At 44.5% G+C, this 14,819-nt stretch overlaps 6 protein-coding genes across 6 annotated transcripts; 2 read left to right on the forward strand and 4 right to left on the reverse strand.

The window, feature by feature from the left end:
* Nucleotides 1–1,898: 1,898 nt before the first annotated feature.
* On the reverse strand, nucleotides 1,899–3,521 carry GAP1 (amino acid permease GAP1; the record flags this gene model as incomplete). Its single annotated transcript, XM_018878000.1, has 1 exon — nucleotides 1,899–3,521. The coding sequence occupies one exon, from the start codon at nucleotides 3,519–3,521 to the stop codon at nucleotides 1,899–1,901; it is 1,623 nt and encodes a 540-aa protein (XP_018735348.1).
* Nucleotides 3,522–5,075: 1,554 nt separating this feature from the next.
* AWJ20_1150 (uncharacterized protein) lies at nucleotides 5,076–6,458 on the forward strand (the record flags this gene model as incomplete). Its single annotated transcript, XM_018878002.1, has 1 exon — nucleotides 5,076–6,458. One exon carries the CDS (start codon nucleotides 5,076–5,078, stop codon nucleotides 6,456–6,458), a length of 1,383 nt encoding a protein of 460 aa, XP_018735349.1.
* Nucleotides 6,459–6,689: 231 nt separating this feature from the next.
* Nucleotides 6,690–7,262, reverse strand: FRQ1 (Frq1p; the record flags this gene model as incomplete). Its single annotated transcript, XM_018878003.1, has 1 exon — nucleotides 6,690–7,262. One exon carries the CDS (start codon nucleotides 7,260–7,262, stop codon nucleotides 6,690–6,692), a length of 573 nt encoding a protein of 190 aa, XP_018735350.1.
* Nucleotides 7,263–8,601: 1,339 nt separating this feature from the next.
* Nucleotides 8,602–9,900, reverse strand: AWJ20_1152 (uncharacterized protein; the record flags this gene model as incomplete). Its single annotated transcript, XM_018878004.1, has 1 exon — nucleotides 8,602–9,900. The coding sequence occupies one exon, from the start codon at nucleotides 9,898–9,900 to the stop codon at nucleotides 8,602–8,604; it is 1,299 nt and encodes a 432-aa protein (XP_018735351.1).
* An 873-nt stretch (nucleotides 9,901–10,773) lies between these two features.
* Nucleotides 10,774–13,386, forward strand: SEC15 (Sec15p; the record flags this gene model as incomplete). The annotated part of the gene is made up of 1 exon (XM_018878005.1): nucleotides 10,774–13,386. The coding sequence occupies one exon, from the start codon at nucleotides 10,774–10,776 to the stop codon at nucleotides 13,384–13,386; it is 2,613 nt and encodes an 870-aa protein (XP_018735352.1).
* Nucleotides 13,387–14,343: 957 nt separating this feature from the next.
* On the reverse strand, nucleotides 14,344–14,754 carry BCK1 (mitogen-activated protein kinase kinase kinase BCK1; the record flags this gene model as incomplete). Its single annotated transcript, XM_018878006.1, has 1 exon — nucleotides 14,344–14,754. The coding sequence occupies one exon, from the start codon at nucleotides 14,752–14,754 to the stop codon at nucleotides 14,344–14,346; it is 411 nt and encodes a 136-aa protein (XP_018735353.1).
* Nucleotides 14,755–14,819: the final 65 nt, after the last annotated feature.

Consider the following 14,819-nt stretch of genomic DNA (forward strand, 5'->3'; position numbering starts at 1 on the left):
GTTTTGAGTATTTCGGGAAAAAGCAAACAAAAGCTTGACAATGCCGCTGATGCCTTTGTTTTTGCTAGCCAACTGAGTGTGTCGATACAAACTAGATTTACGAAATGTTCAATGCCAGCCCGAGCTCCTATGATGATATTTTATTTTACGCATATTGTCACATTTTGTAATGAGGTGTCCAGAGTGTCTGAAAAACTGGCATACTACCGGAATAAAATGAAACTACCTGCTACTTTATTGTCATATGTAAACAAGTTGGATATAGAAGATTTACAAAGACTTGATCAAGGATTTGCTCTTTCTCAAGCTTTGTACGGGTTCTTGAGTGATAGTAAATTATCATACATCTCCAAATGGGAAGATATATACGTTTACTATGGGATTATGAATAGAAGATTGGAATGGGAAAGTGGTGAGTATGTCGACGATACTGAGAGAGTGAAGAGACGTATGTACGCTTGGAATTATTTCCTGGTTTCAATGCAAACGTTGAAGAGGTGGTTATCCAGGTTTATTGCTAGCAATGAAGTAGGGGTGGATAAAAGGACTAGAGCTGGAAAGCCTCAGGTGAGCACTACAATGGGTGAGATGTTTTTAAAGTAGTGGTGAAACCACGTCAAAATAGATCAAGAAAGAATGATCGTGTACATGCCTTGGATTGACTTAATTATGAAAGAAATGTTTTATAAAGAGAAACATAATTATAGATTACTATAACAAAGCTGTTTGTGCCTTCTTAGACTATATGGGATTGGAAGGGACCTGTAAATTGCAAAAGCCTGGATATTGAATAATACCGAGATCTTGTGTCCATATGTCGCAATTCAATTTGCATAATTATGATTTTTTAGCTCAGTAAATACGGAGGTCTATTCTGTCAGAATAAGTTATTTTGAGACCATTTAACTGGTAATAAAATTGTTAAGACTAAATGTTTTTTTAAAAATTCAATTACCAACCATCAACGCGACAGCTGGAAAAACACCTCTGCCCCATATATATTACTCTGCATAAACAATAAAATTGACTTAACGGACTAGTACCAATACTTCGTGTCAAACAAAATTAACCATCTTTAATCTTAGCTTAATTTAGTTAGGACTCCAAAATAGAGGCTTTACAACGCCCCTCAAATTTGCCAATTACTTCTTGTACACTCAAGTTGTGAGATTCAGAGTTATCATTGCATGCATGAAACTAGTCTTCAAACTTGCATTGTATGCATCGACATTACATTGCAATATGAAAAGAAATTCCCACAACTTATTTTCATGTCTCAAACTTTATATCAAGATAATTTTTATCCCAGAGCAAAATAGTTGTGATAAAGAGGATATCTGGCACTATCCAGCTTGAATTGGACAATATTTCATCTTCAGTATTATTTTCTAGCAAAAAGATTTTAATCCAGCGTCTCAGTAAGACGCTGAGCCGTATTTTTTTTAAACAAATAGCTAAGTGATATAGAATCAGGCCTTGCTATAAAAATAATAGAAGATCATATGAAACCCATACTCGTGGAGTTGGCTATGTCACATATACAGATATGATTGGTTAAGCGCACCGTCTCATATCTTGCTTAACACTGTCTGCTGCAACCATAGCATTGGTCGCGAACGTCATAACCTGGAATCTGGTGTGGGCCCGAACTTCGTAGCCTGGTCTTGACTTTTCACTGCATAATCTATAATCTCACTGTGGACTCCCTAGGATGGGAATGTGTCTAGGTAGCTGGATCACACCTACGTATGAAATGAAATTTCTAGATTATAAATGATTTTGGAACGTTTGGATTTTGCAAATAATTAGCTATTACTATTAGTCACACAATTTTATACTAATAGTAGCGACATACATATATTTAGTTAAAATTATACAGAAACACAAAACAAAGAGGGTTACTGATCTTTCTTGATTTTTCCTTTGATCATGGTCCAAATCTCTTGGTATGCATCAGGCTCAGGGAGATCGTGTTCTTCAGTATAGATAAATCTTTTCTTATCAAGGTCAATATTTTGTCTGTGAATCCACAATGGACCTCTGTAGTAGATCTTGGCCCCAATGTATACAACGATCATAAGAACAACAGAAACATAATTGGCAAAAAAGGTTCTGGCAGTAGACTTAGCTCCAAGTGGCCAGACAGCAAGGTAAAATTCAACGACGATTAGGATAAGACACCAGAATAGACCCCAGTAGGCAGCGTAAGGCATACTGCTAGATTTCCAGGGCAGTTCCGAAAGGCTTCTACCGTTGTATTTCCAGGCAATACGCATTCTAAGAGAAGACAAAAAGATCAAACCCCAGACAACCAAAGCACAGAGAGAGGTCAGATTAGAAAACCAACCGAAAACAGTGGAGCCCTTATTATCAACATTCAAGTAAGCAAGACCACCACCTATGATAGTGGTAAGAATAAAACCAGGCCAGGGTCTACCCTGACTATCACATTTCTTGAAAAGCTTAGGGGCCATATCGAGTTCAGCCAAACCAAGAAGTAGACGACCAGAACAGTACATGGCAGCATTACCGGAACTCAAAACAGAGATGAGAATGATAACATTTTGCATTTGAGCCAAGCCAGGAAGACCAGCACTTTTGAAGGCAATAACGAATGGAGAGGCAGAAGAACCAGAGCCAAACAAGTTTGGATCGTTGGGGTTTGTGGTAATAGTAACCATGAACGAACCCAAAATATAAAAGAAACCAAGACGAAGCCAGATGGATTGAACACTCTTTGGAATAGAAGCTTTGGGATTTCTAGCCTCGGCAGCAACGACACCAGAAAGTTCAATTCCTGTCAAAGCGAAAATACAGTTGGGCATGACACTCAAGAAACCCTTGAAACCATTGATGAAGGGCTTTTCCCTCCAATAATGAAAACCAGTGCTTTTATGAGTTGGACCTCCGCCAGCGGAAATAACAATGGAGCAAACAACAACGATAATAATCCAACTGAATTTAAGAAAAGACATAACAGTCTCAGCTTCAGCAAAAACGTTAACTGCGAAAACGTTGATAAGGATCAAAACAACCAAAAAGACAGAAATCCACACAGCTGGACTGATACTATCATCCCAGTATGCTAGGACAGTGACCAGACCGGCAAGTTCATTAGGAATGGTGATCATATAAGAAAACCAATAAGTCCAACCCATCATAAAAGCAGCAGCGGGATCAACGAGACCTCTGGTCCATTGTGGGAATGCAGAAGGAACAGGATACAGAACAGCCAACTCACCAATGGACTGATTTAAAGCCCATCCAATAGAAGCGGCAATCCAGAAACCGATCCAAAGAGACGCGGGACCACCAGAATGAAGAGAACCACCAGAACCAAGCCAAAGACCCTCACCAATGGCAGAACCAATGGAAATCATCCAGATATGTCTCGAGGTTAATCGACGATCAAGACCATGTGTCAATGGTCCTTCCACCATAATGACATCGCCGGTTTCGACGTCCCTCTCAGGGGACACAGACGAGTTCTTTACTTCGAGTTCGGGGTCAGCAACACCCATTATGGAACGGTCGATTTATGAGAATAAATGTGGTCGCTGTTTGACTAGCGATTTATTAATTGTCAAAAAAAATTGACACTACAGATTAGGAAGCTATAATATATCAGGAAAAAGGTACTTTTATATTTATATTAAGTTTTGGGCAAACTAGAGCATGTATCTCCATCCAATGGAAATAAGCAAATTAGTGTTAAGGAGAGAAAGAAATGATATAGTGAAGCAGGGTTTAGGGGGCAGGTTTCATGGTGGTGTGGTATGATCACTGATAAGAACCTGGTTGAAAACGGTAGCCATCTTGGTAGATCTTAGCAGGATATCGCGTAATATCCTGCCTTGTAAAATACTGACAACACATCAAATTGGATCAATATTAGACAAATAGGGCTCACCAAAAACTCAAATCCGTTACCTTCACTGGTAAACAGATAATCTGCTTTACGAAAATCTCGATATTAAAAAATATAAAAAGTATCCACGTTTTTTCGTATTGTGGCTATAGAAACAGGTAGCATTGAATCGTTATACATTTTAGTTAAGATTTGGAAATAGACTTTTCCTATCTACATAGCGTAAACTCTCGATCTCTTCAGTGTAGAACTAACGGGGGATGCCCGTTGGCTGTACGTCGCCGAAACTGGCAGTGCCGTGCTTGCCTGCAGCTGATAAGGAAATTAGCTCTGAAATATGGTTCAATCTAGGACCGTTCGATAGACACTTGTATCGGGCACAACCAGTCAACAAACGACGTATCCTGATCATAGATTGCAAATCAGTGAAAATAGATACAAACAGAATTCCACCATAAAAAAAATGGGGTTGAAAAATTGAATTAGCGACCGGTAACGGCTTATCAGCAGATCCCATTTTTAAGATTCTAGTCTTATCAGTGCAGGAGCCGGTACTGGCAGTGATGTGCAGACAATGCGTATACCACTTTATAGTTCCCGGATTTCAAACAAGCAAGAGTCCGAACTGAACAGAAAAAACCCGAATTAGGTTTTACAACATCGCTTACACCACCGCCATCATGCGAGAATGTGGGCCATTAAGCAGCGATAGCGTCCACAGTGCATGACAAACGAGCGATACCGGCGTCACCCCTCACGAAACACCCCTCAATTCCCCTCATCTCGTCCCCCCACCCGCCATCCTAATACCAACTAAAAAAATACCTGCCTAACCGACACCCGACGCCCGACTCGAGCGTAGCGAGAGGAGCGGTGGGGTCTGGGGCGGAGCCCCAGCCGCCAGACAAAGCCGTGGGGGCACCAGAGACATGCCTCCGGCGGCTGGGGCTGCGCCCCAGACCCCGCTGCTCCTCTCGCTACGCTCGAGTCGGGCGACGGGTTGGCGTTGGTTTGGGGTGTTTTCAGGGGGTGGTTCAGGTGGTATTAGAGATTGCGGCGGGAGAGGCGTGCGCGGCTTGTCAACGTGGTTAGGGCTAGGCATGTGTTCGGACAACTATTGGAGAATCGAGGCATTGCAGGCACGACAACGTCGGTTGAATATTAGTAGAGTCGACAGTCGGTGAGCGGTGGGTCTTGTTTTTTGAGAATGAAGCTGACCAATTTCTATACTAGTGGACTGGCCTCTGCAGTTGTGATGGCATCGTCTGTAAAGGGCGATGCTGATTGCAACTCGGGATCGGTGTACATTTTCAATGGTGGCTCAGACAAGGTCCATCATGACCAGCAGAAGCCATTGGTTATGAACATGGATCAGACTCAATTGGTTCTGGCAGACTTTGCTGGTGTCGACGATGCCGAAACTATCAAGGATCTTAACGACGCTTACTTGATTGAAAATATTCGATCCAAGTATCACACTCACCAGGGGCTGCTGTCTAAAGGACAACCTCAACAACCAGTTGTAGTCATGGTCGAGAATTTACCAGAAAACAGAAGAAAAGAATTTCTAGGTGCATCTCCCGCATTTACTATTGACTGGGAACATGCTCATGATGGCTTTTTCCCGGAATTGGTTGAGAAGTGGGCTAAAGCTGCCGAGGACCTGTATAACCAAGCTAAGCATCTGGTGGCTGAGGGATCATATTTCATAACTGGTAGAAAGACTATCGACTGGAATAGAATGCGTTCCGTTCATATTGGCAGAGATGAGTCTGACGAGCATGTCCGAGCTGTTCAGGATGAAGCTCAGGATCTCCGTTTGGCAGTCAGCAATCTCGTTGACAAAGACGATAGAGCATTCATTCACCTGACCTCGTTAGCAAAGGACTGCAAGGACTCTTATGAAGATTCAGTTCAAACAATTGAAGACGCTCTTCACGAACTCATCTCTAATGCGCACGTTGGTTACAGAGTGGCGGTGATTGTTCCTCCTGGAGCTTCGTGTAGCAGTTCCGACGATAACGAGGACCAGGACCACGAATCGAAGCACCAAGGCAAGAAACATCACGGTAACAAACACCATGGAAAGAAGCACCATAATAAGGACTCTGACAAGACTGAATACAACAAAAAAAGTCACTCTAAACACCACAACAAAAACAGTAACCATATTGTGTCGGAAGACGACCAAGCCGAGGTGAGACTTCCCCTTGACCGTCGTGACTTGCCCGTCAGTCCTGCTCCTAACAGTAAAGGAGACGTTCGTGCGACGTTTGCCGCCAACGGATTCAAGACCCTGGAAAAGTGCGAGCAGTCGACCAACAGCTGTTCGGGCCACGGATCATGCGTGTCAACTAACTACGGCACTTTTGTGTGTGCCTGTAAACCCAGCTACGACGCTTCGAAGAAGAAGACCACCAACTGGGGCGGCTCTGCGTGCCAAAAGAAAGACGTCAGCATCGAGTTCCAGCTGTTCTTCTGGACAGGCCTTGGCATTCTCCTGGCGCTCTACTGGGCCATCAGCGTCCTTTTCAGCATCGGTTCCGAGCCCCTGCCTGGCATTCTCGGCGTCGCTAAGAAATCCGCCTAATCTATTTCTCATTTCTGTACCTAATACACATTTTTAACTCACTTCCTGTGGTGGGACATGCCTCCGGCGGCTGGGGCTCTGCCCCAGACCCCGTGGCTCCTCTCGCTTCGCTCGAGTCGTTTGCGTCTACGGTCCCGGCCATCTCCTGCGAAGCAGGAGCAACCAGGTCTGGGACGGAGCCCCAGCCGCCGGAGGCAGCACCCTCAAAGAAAAAAGAAGCACCCAGTAAAACTAAACTAAACCGTCGTAAAGCTTGAGGGCCGAGGTGATGGTGGGGTCGAGTTTCGAGCCCTCACAGAACTCGTCGAACGAGATTTTGCCGTTCTTGTCTTTGTCCATGAGCTGGAAGATTTTATCGACCCGCTTTTCAGGCGTGCTTTCGTCTTCCGGTAGTTTGACCATGGACCCGACCATTTTGTAGATGGCGCTAACTATGGAATGCATTTCATCGTAGCTGATCTCGCCGTCGTTGTCGATATCGTACAGTTTGAACGCCCATTTCAGTTTGTCCTCGGTGTCGCCTCTTGACGTCACACTCAGTGCTGTGATGAACTCCTTGAAATCAACGTTTCCCGAGTTGTCTGTGTCAAATACATTGAAAACGTACTCGGAAAACGACGAGGGGTCGCCAAATGGGAAGAATTGCTTGTATATCTTCTCAAACTCGGCTTTATCCAGAAGTCCCGAGGGGCAGTCTCTGTGAAATCCTTTGTACCATTGCTGGAGTTCCTTACGGTCAAAGTGAGTAGCGTCTTTCAGGGTGCGAAGGTCTTCCGACGATAATTTACTGGCTGATTTACCCATTTTAAGGCTGATGTTTATTTATAAGAAGATGAAGACAAAGTGGAATAGTGATCAGAACCGGAACTGAAGGTCAATAAAATAAATTCGAAGCTACCAAGTGGTGTCCAAATACGACAGTTACAATGGTAGAAAAATGACAATAGTGTGGAAGTGAGAATACGATTGACACTCAATATGATTATGAAAATGGAAATGACAACCAGAACAAAAGAAAATTAAAGCCAAGTGAAATAGGTCAGTTAACTATGTCCAGCCTTTTCTTTGTGTTGTTGTAATAAAAATAAGAGTGGATGCTAGAGATCAATCTGGGAAACGAACCCGGTGATAGACGGTTGTAACGGGCGAATTTAACAATAATAACTATCGAGACACCGGAAGTATTGCTAGAAATAAATTATTTCAAAACTACCGGAATTAATAAACCAAATCAAATCAATACCTGTCGATAGAAACAGTTAAAGTAAGATAAATAATCAAACAGATAACACCAGAGATAAAAGAGATAAAAAATGAAGAAGCTGGGAGATGCTGACTAGGAGAGATGGCCCGCTGTTTCAGGGTGGAGAAGTGATAACCGCGCGGGTCTGTCGATTGATCTGTACGACTGTCAATCTTGAGTTGGGACTGAGAATCCCGTGGTGCCGTGCCAGTCAACAACAGCAGCAGTAGCAGAAGAAGTCAGTTAAATTGAAGTATAACCTACAGCAGCAGGGGGTGCGGATGCAAGTGCACAATTAAAATGTTGTGGTCCCTAAATCGAATTAATTCAACGACTGACGGGAGAGATGTGATAGGATGATAATCACGCTCGGATTCTCTGGAAATTCAAACGCCCTTGACCCTAATCTGATAACTGCCAGAACCAACTGAAACCAATAAATTCGAGAAAAATCAAACAAAAGCAGAATAAAAGCGAATCAAAGAATCGAGATCCCAAGCACGAAATTAAATAAAAAACACACAACACAGCCGAACCGAAACTCACCTTCACAGGCTCTTCATATGCTGCCAAGCACCGTGGCACGAGGCAGTGCAGCTTCCCAATCCTCTCCCTCACTGCCTTCAACCGTGCCGAGCCGCATCCTGCACCTCCCCCTGAAGTTGCCGTTCCTGTCACGCTATTTTTTATTTTCCAGGGGTCGTGCCTCCGGCGGCTGGGGCTCCGCCCCAGACCCCGCTGCTCCTCTCGCTGCGCTCGAGTCGGGCGTGGGGAGTCACCAGCAAATTTTTATTCCACGGGACCGAGACGAAAACGACTCGAGCGCAGCGAGAGGAGCAGAGGGGTCTGGGGCGGAGCCCCAGCCGCCGGAGGCACACCCCCCAAGGAGAAGAAAAAAAACTACAGAGTGGATTTAATATGGTCCAGGGTGTCGGAGACGGCTTTGGTAGCGTGTTTGAAGTCGTCGAGGTCGAGGTAGATTTGTGCACTCAGACGTACCCACCAGGCCCCGTTGTAGTAGAACAGTGGCACGAACGTCTTCCATTTGTTGCAGATATAGGTTGTGTAGGCAGACACGATTTGTGAAGCTTGGGTGGGAGGTGCGGTGAGAGGAACACGGACGTTGATCATAGAGTTGGAGATGGTGTCTTGTTTGCCGGATAGAATCTCGGTACCAAACTCTTTGAGCATATAATTGGCGGCGTCGATAGCTAGTTTGTAGCAGTAATCGCGAATGGCCTTCTCGCCGCCACAGATATTGTTACGGAATGCAATGGCATCTTCTACAGATTGGATGTTGGATACGTCTACAGTACCGTTTTCACAGAACTTGTCAGCAAAAGCAAGTGGCTTTTTGCTACCAGACTTGATTTCTGGTTCTGGCACGTACAATGCAGAGATGGTGACTCCATTGATGATTTCATGATGTGCTTTGTCCACATACAAAAGAGCCAGAGACACTGGTGTGAAGAACCATTTGTGTAGATTGGACGTGAAAAAGTCAGGACGGGCTTGACGAAGCTTGATTTCTGATAATCCTATACCATGAGCACCGTCTACAAGAGACAGAATATCCCGTTTACGACACTCGGCACAGAGGGTTTGCCAGGGCAATTGAGCTGCTGGGACCGACGAGGTAGTATCAAATAACGCCATTTTGACGTTACTGTGAGAGTCCATGGCTTCTGTATATGCATCAACAATTTCTTGATTACTCATGGGATATTTGATTTGAACCTCGATAAGTTCGATGCCCACGCGATCACGCAGATACTTCAGAGCACTTGAGCAGGCCACGAAGCTGGTGTTACAATACACTACAGCTTGTCCTTTCTGGAACGGATAATTTCGAAGAACACTGTTAATACCTGTAGTATCATTAGTTACAAACACCAGGCTCTCGACATCAGCATCTACTATTTCAGCTACCTTGGCACGCACTTGATTGACCTTCTTGTCGACATTGAGTTTAAAATGGTCTTCAGGAAACGCAAACGATTTCGTCAAATACTCGAATTTCGCATTAATGACACATTTCGGCACTGCTCCATAACTTCCATGGTTGACATTGACCACTCCATCCTCAAACGAGAAGTACTTTTCACGAAACTCTCTACCAAACGGGGTTCTGGGCTCATTCGCACCCAAATCCAACGACCCTACGCGTTTTTCAATGCCGTTTGTGTCAACCTGCACCATTTCTCAATTTCTTGCCTCAAAAACAATTCAATTGACCACAATCAACAACAAAAAGAACAAGAATAACCACCGGTCATACCTGGACTTATATAGTCCCCTCCCATGAGATAACCACCGTGACTCACAACGCGATAAGATAACGTGCATGCAATCAGTCACGCCGATCCCATGCATCCCGGTTATCGGCGGTCGTCTCCTCCTCGCAATCCTACTCCTCACACCCTCCTCTTCTACCCTTGGAACCTGGGTCCGGGTCCAGGGGGGACGGGGCGTGCCTCCGGCGGCTGGGGCTCCGCCCCAGACCCTGGTTGCTCCTGCTACGCAGGAGATTGACTGGGACCGTCGACGCAAACGACTCGAGCGAAGCGAGAGGAGCAGTGGGGTCTGGGGCGGAGCCCCAGCCGCCGGAGGCACACCCACACCCGTAACACCCCCGCCTGGACCCTGGCTGGATTCAGGGTCCAGGGGGTGTGGACCTAACCCTGACTGTTGGCAGGCTTCACGGTGCAGGGCAAGGGCACATGCCAGTAAGCGGTGTCGTTTGTTTATGTGGGACCTGCGATCCAAGGAGATTACGGATGAGAGACCGAGGGCGCAGTACAGGACGGGCCATCACTGAACGTTCGAATTGCACTGGATTGCACTTGTTTCATGAACTGAGTTGAGCGGGTGTTGATACTGGCTGTTTTAGACGGAAATTGCGTCGACTGAAGATTGATTTGTGGTTTCGAGAAGAGGACGAACTGAACTGGAAAGCTGGACCTGGAAGTTCGAAGTGGCCAGTCCGGTTGTCTAGCAAGAGCAAGAGCATATCTATTTTGATTGTCAGGTGCATGTCAGTGGGCGTACTGTGGCTTAGTATAGAACTGATTAATGAGTTTGGCTAATTCCAGGCCCGTAGGGTCTACAGATGACCATGTCAGACCGCATGCCAAGAGCTTGAATGGTGATCTGTCGATATCGTCAACAACGCTGGTTCAAGACGATTCTTTCAAAGATATGAAACTTCAGTTACAGCAGCTTCTTCTGTCTACTGACTTTGTCATTCAGTCAAAAGTTTCTGGAGTTGGTGCTGGTCGGAGACGGGTGGTTGGAACCCCGTCTGACGACTACCTCGAACAACTGGCTCCGATTATAAGAGACTCGATGAAAAAAGGCAATACATCTGAACTAGTAGACACGCTCGAAGGACTGCAGAGACTTAAAGATCGTGAAATAAACCAGATTTGTAGTGGAGACCACAATGAATATATGGCATCAGTGGAGCAGCTATCCGAGGTTGCTCGAGACGCGAACTCTATGAAGGAAAAAGTCGCTATGATTGCAAATAATGTGTCACAATCAGGAGTGAAACTGGCTCTGGCGAAAAAGAAATATTTAAAAACCCAGCAATGTCATGGCAATATCTCGTCTGCCATCGAGGCTGTAGAAGCGTGTTTATTAGTGTTGGAACTCACAAATAATGTCCACCAGTTGTTGAAAGAAAAGAGAAAATTCGCTGCTTTAAAGAGTTTGGATGACCTACGGAATATCCATTTAAAAGAAGTGTCGGATTTCGGATTTGCCCAGTTGGTCGAACGATCTCTTCCAGCACTCACAAAAATGGTCCGTACCAAGACCATAAGCGATACTGATCAATGGCTCAGCGAGCTGAGTTCCAAAAGTCCGACTATCGGTAAAGACATATTTGAGCGGGTGTTGCAACAGAAACATGAATGGAAAAAGTATACCCAGAGTGCACCCCATTATCGCAAGTATAAATTCAATTCACCAGCGGAACTGTCGTTTCGAGAATCTCATGTCAATTATTTAACATCGGATGCTATAGAGATGGATTTTTCCATTCTGTACGAGTCGGTGCTGGTACATTCAAGTTTAGGGCTGTTGCCTCAATTCCAACGGCATTTCGAAACAGATCGTAAAATCCAGCGTGACTATTTAGTACCAAACAGCCTGTCGCCATTTTCTGCTGATAATGCCGAACAGAGTCTGGACGAAGTGGCTAACATTTTCCATGCTGTGGCGGGATTCTGTATTATAGACCGAATTATATCTCGCCGACTACCAACACTGAGACTATCACGAGAAGTCGACGATATATGGGAGTCGCTGAGCAACAAAATCGATACCATATTAACGTCACATATTACGAAAATTAGGGACCCCGAGCTACTGCGTGGGTATAAGAGACTTCTTGGTACGCTGCTAAACGCGATGCAGACTTTTGGATTTGACACGTCCAAGGTTGAAGAAATTATTTTGAAATTGTTTAAATGGTATTCTAAAATGCTTGCTGACGATTTCGAAAAGCTATTTCTCCAGAACTTACAACGAGATGATTACATGCCCATGGTTGTGGAGTCGCCTGAAATATACGACGAAATATGCCGTGTTGCATGGTATAAACCAGATCCTAATGACCGCAAGCGGCCATTTCCAAAACCAGTACCATTTTCAGAAATATACCCATTCTGCTGTACCGAAGTGCGTACTTTTGTGAACCACCATCAGTCGTTTCTAGATGAGCTTCAGCATGATCCAGTTCAAATTGAAGACGTGTTGCAATCGTCGCTAGATGGTCTGCTGTCGAATGTGGTGTGCAAGACTTTTGAAGAGAGATTACAGTCTACGACGAGAGAGCAAATCGTTCAAATCCTGATCAATTTAGAATATTTCGAGTCTGCTTCTGTGGAATTAGAAAAGAAACTGGCCGGCGAAAGGATATCGGATAGACGAGGCAAGATCAGTCTGGAAGCCACGGCTGCATTCGCCAAGGCACGTAAGAAAGCAGAAGGACGTATTTTCGAGCTCCTCAATTCTGTTGTTGATAACTTCCTCGATCTTGCAGACTACGACTGGGGTACAACCGAGCTTACCGATCGACCGAGCTCGTATCTTGTGGATATGGCCAAGTTCCTCAAGACTATGGTTAACTCATCGCTAGTTAACCTGCCCCGGTCCATCAAAAGTTTTGTATATTTTGACGCCTTCGATCATTTATCAAGCTCGCTATTACAGTTTTTGCTAGATTCTGGAGAGAATATCACTCTGGCTTCGGTTGCTAATTTCGATGTTGATGTCAAGTACCTCGACCAGTTTGTCAACGAGCTAGGAGCCGATGCCAATGATCTGAGTATAACCACGACTGTAACCGAGTTACGCCAGAACGTGGATCTGTTGCTCAATGGTAGTATTGAAGACTATGTTGATCCTCTAATTCGTATGAAGAAATACGACAGAGTCAAACCGGAAAATGCCCAAGCACTATTTGCAAAGATCAGTCATGCCAAACAACAAGAGCAACTGGGTTCGGAAGGTGATAGTAGCACAACCACCAGCAACGGAAGACTCTCTCAGCTGTCTATCAGAGAATCTTTCTCGTCTGCATCAGCCAGTCTGTCACCAAAATTACCATCGCCATCCTCTTCAAAGCTCATGAAAATGTACCAAAAGGGCGTGGGCAAACTCAACGACAGAGTCAACTGATATCTACACTCCATGCATCATCCCGTCATTTTTTATATTATATATACTCCGTTACTTTAACCTATTTACATGACCGTATGTTATTGACCAATCGATCTTTTATCCCCAGAACCAGCCCTTTCTTCCAGTCTGTGGCTTGCTCTCGGGTTGAAGTGCAGTCTCCGAGACGCTCTCATGTTTCTTCTTGAACGCCACAACTGCTTCGTCTAACGAATTCTCCAGATCTGAAACTTGTGCTACAAAGGCTGTTAGCCACTACTTTTCTTTCCACAATTGCCTCCGGCGGCTGGGGCTCTGCCCCAGACCCCGCTGCTCGCTTTGCTCGTTGCTTCAATCCCCTGGCAGGATTGAAAATCATGCAACTAGTTATAACGTCTGTAAGAGAGTACCAGCCAGAGGATGCATAAAACGACTAAACGAAGACTTACTTGTGAGTGTGGTTCTCTTCTCTTCGAGCTCCAGCTTTCGCTTCACAGCTTGTAAGCCGAAATATGTCACAAGAACTGTCAAAAAAACCTTAGAAAGAGGAATACCAAACATATCAAATAGAGACGCACGGTGGTTTCTTTGGACAGAATAGCTCCTGGCCCACTTTTGAGCTGGACTTCGCATCGCTCGGAACATAGCGACTTATACTCTTTGATGTATATTTCAAGTATATTTCAATTACAGTCGATCTTGTGAAGTAGATAACATATTCGGGTAAGATCGGCAACTGTGGTTTTATAGTGAAGTATGGGTTTATATCGACCTCATTAAATTACATTTCCCCATCAGAAAAATTGGATTCCTTTATAGAAGTCTGATCGAACCTGACCGAAGCGTGAGAATGTCCGAGTTGTAATATGAATAATAGAGTAATTGATGATATGATTCACTTTTGTTAACAATGTTCAGATGCCGCTCATCACTGTTAGCCTTCGCTAGTCATAGTACATTATATATTAAATACAGCTCCTAATGCTTAATTCTATCTCGTTTTTTACTATTAAATTTGATCATCTCTCCAAGTTTGGTCTCTTGGAATGAGAAATCGGGGTCTACCATACAGAAAACATGGTGCAATAGTCGTTGTGCAGTTGGTCTCTTTTCGGCGTCAATGGTGAAACACTGGTCGAGGAAGTCTTTACCCAAAGCACTTACAAACGGTTTTGTATCCTCTGGAATGGGTGGTGCTTGTCGTGATGTTCCCAATTTGTACATTGCTCCGATGGCTTCATCTGTAGACCATGGTCTTCGTCCAGCAAACATCTCTAATAGGACGCAGCCCAGAGACCACACATCTACTTTGGCACTATAACCTTGTCTAGCATTGTGAACAACGTTATGAACTACTTCTGGTGCCATCCAAAATATAGTTCCTTGCATCGACATTTCCGCATCATTGGCGTATATATCACCTGAAGTGTTAGTAAATTCTAGTCTACAAATGT

Source organism: Sugiyamaella lignohabitans, chromosome A (genome assembly GCF_001640025.1).
Source record: "Sugiyamaella lignohabitans strain CBS 10342 chromosome A, complete sequence".
In the NCBI taxonomy this organism is placed as follows: Eukaryota; Fungi; Ascomycota; class Dipodascomycetes; order Dipodascales; family Trichomonascaceae; genus Sugiyamaella; species Sugiyamaella lignohabitans.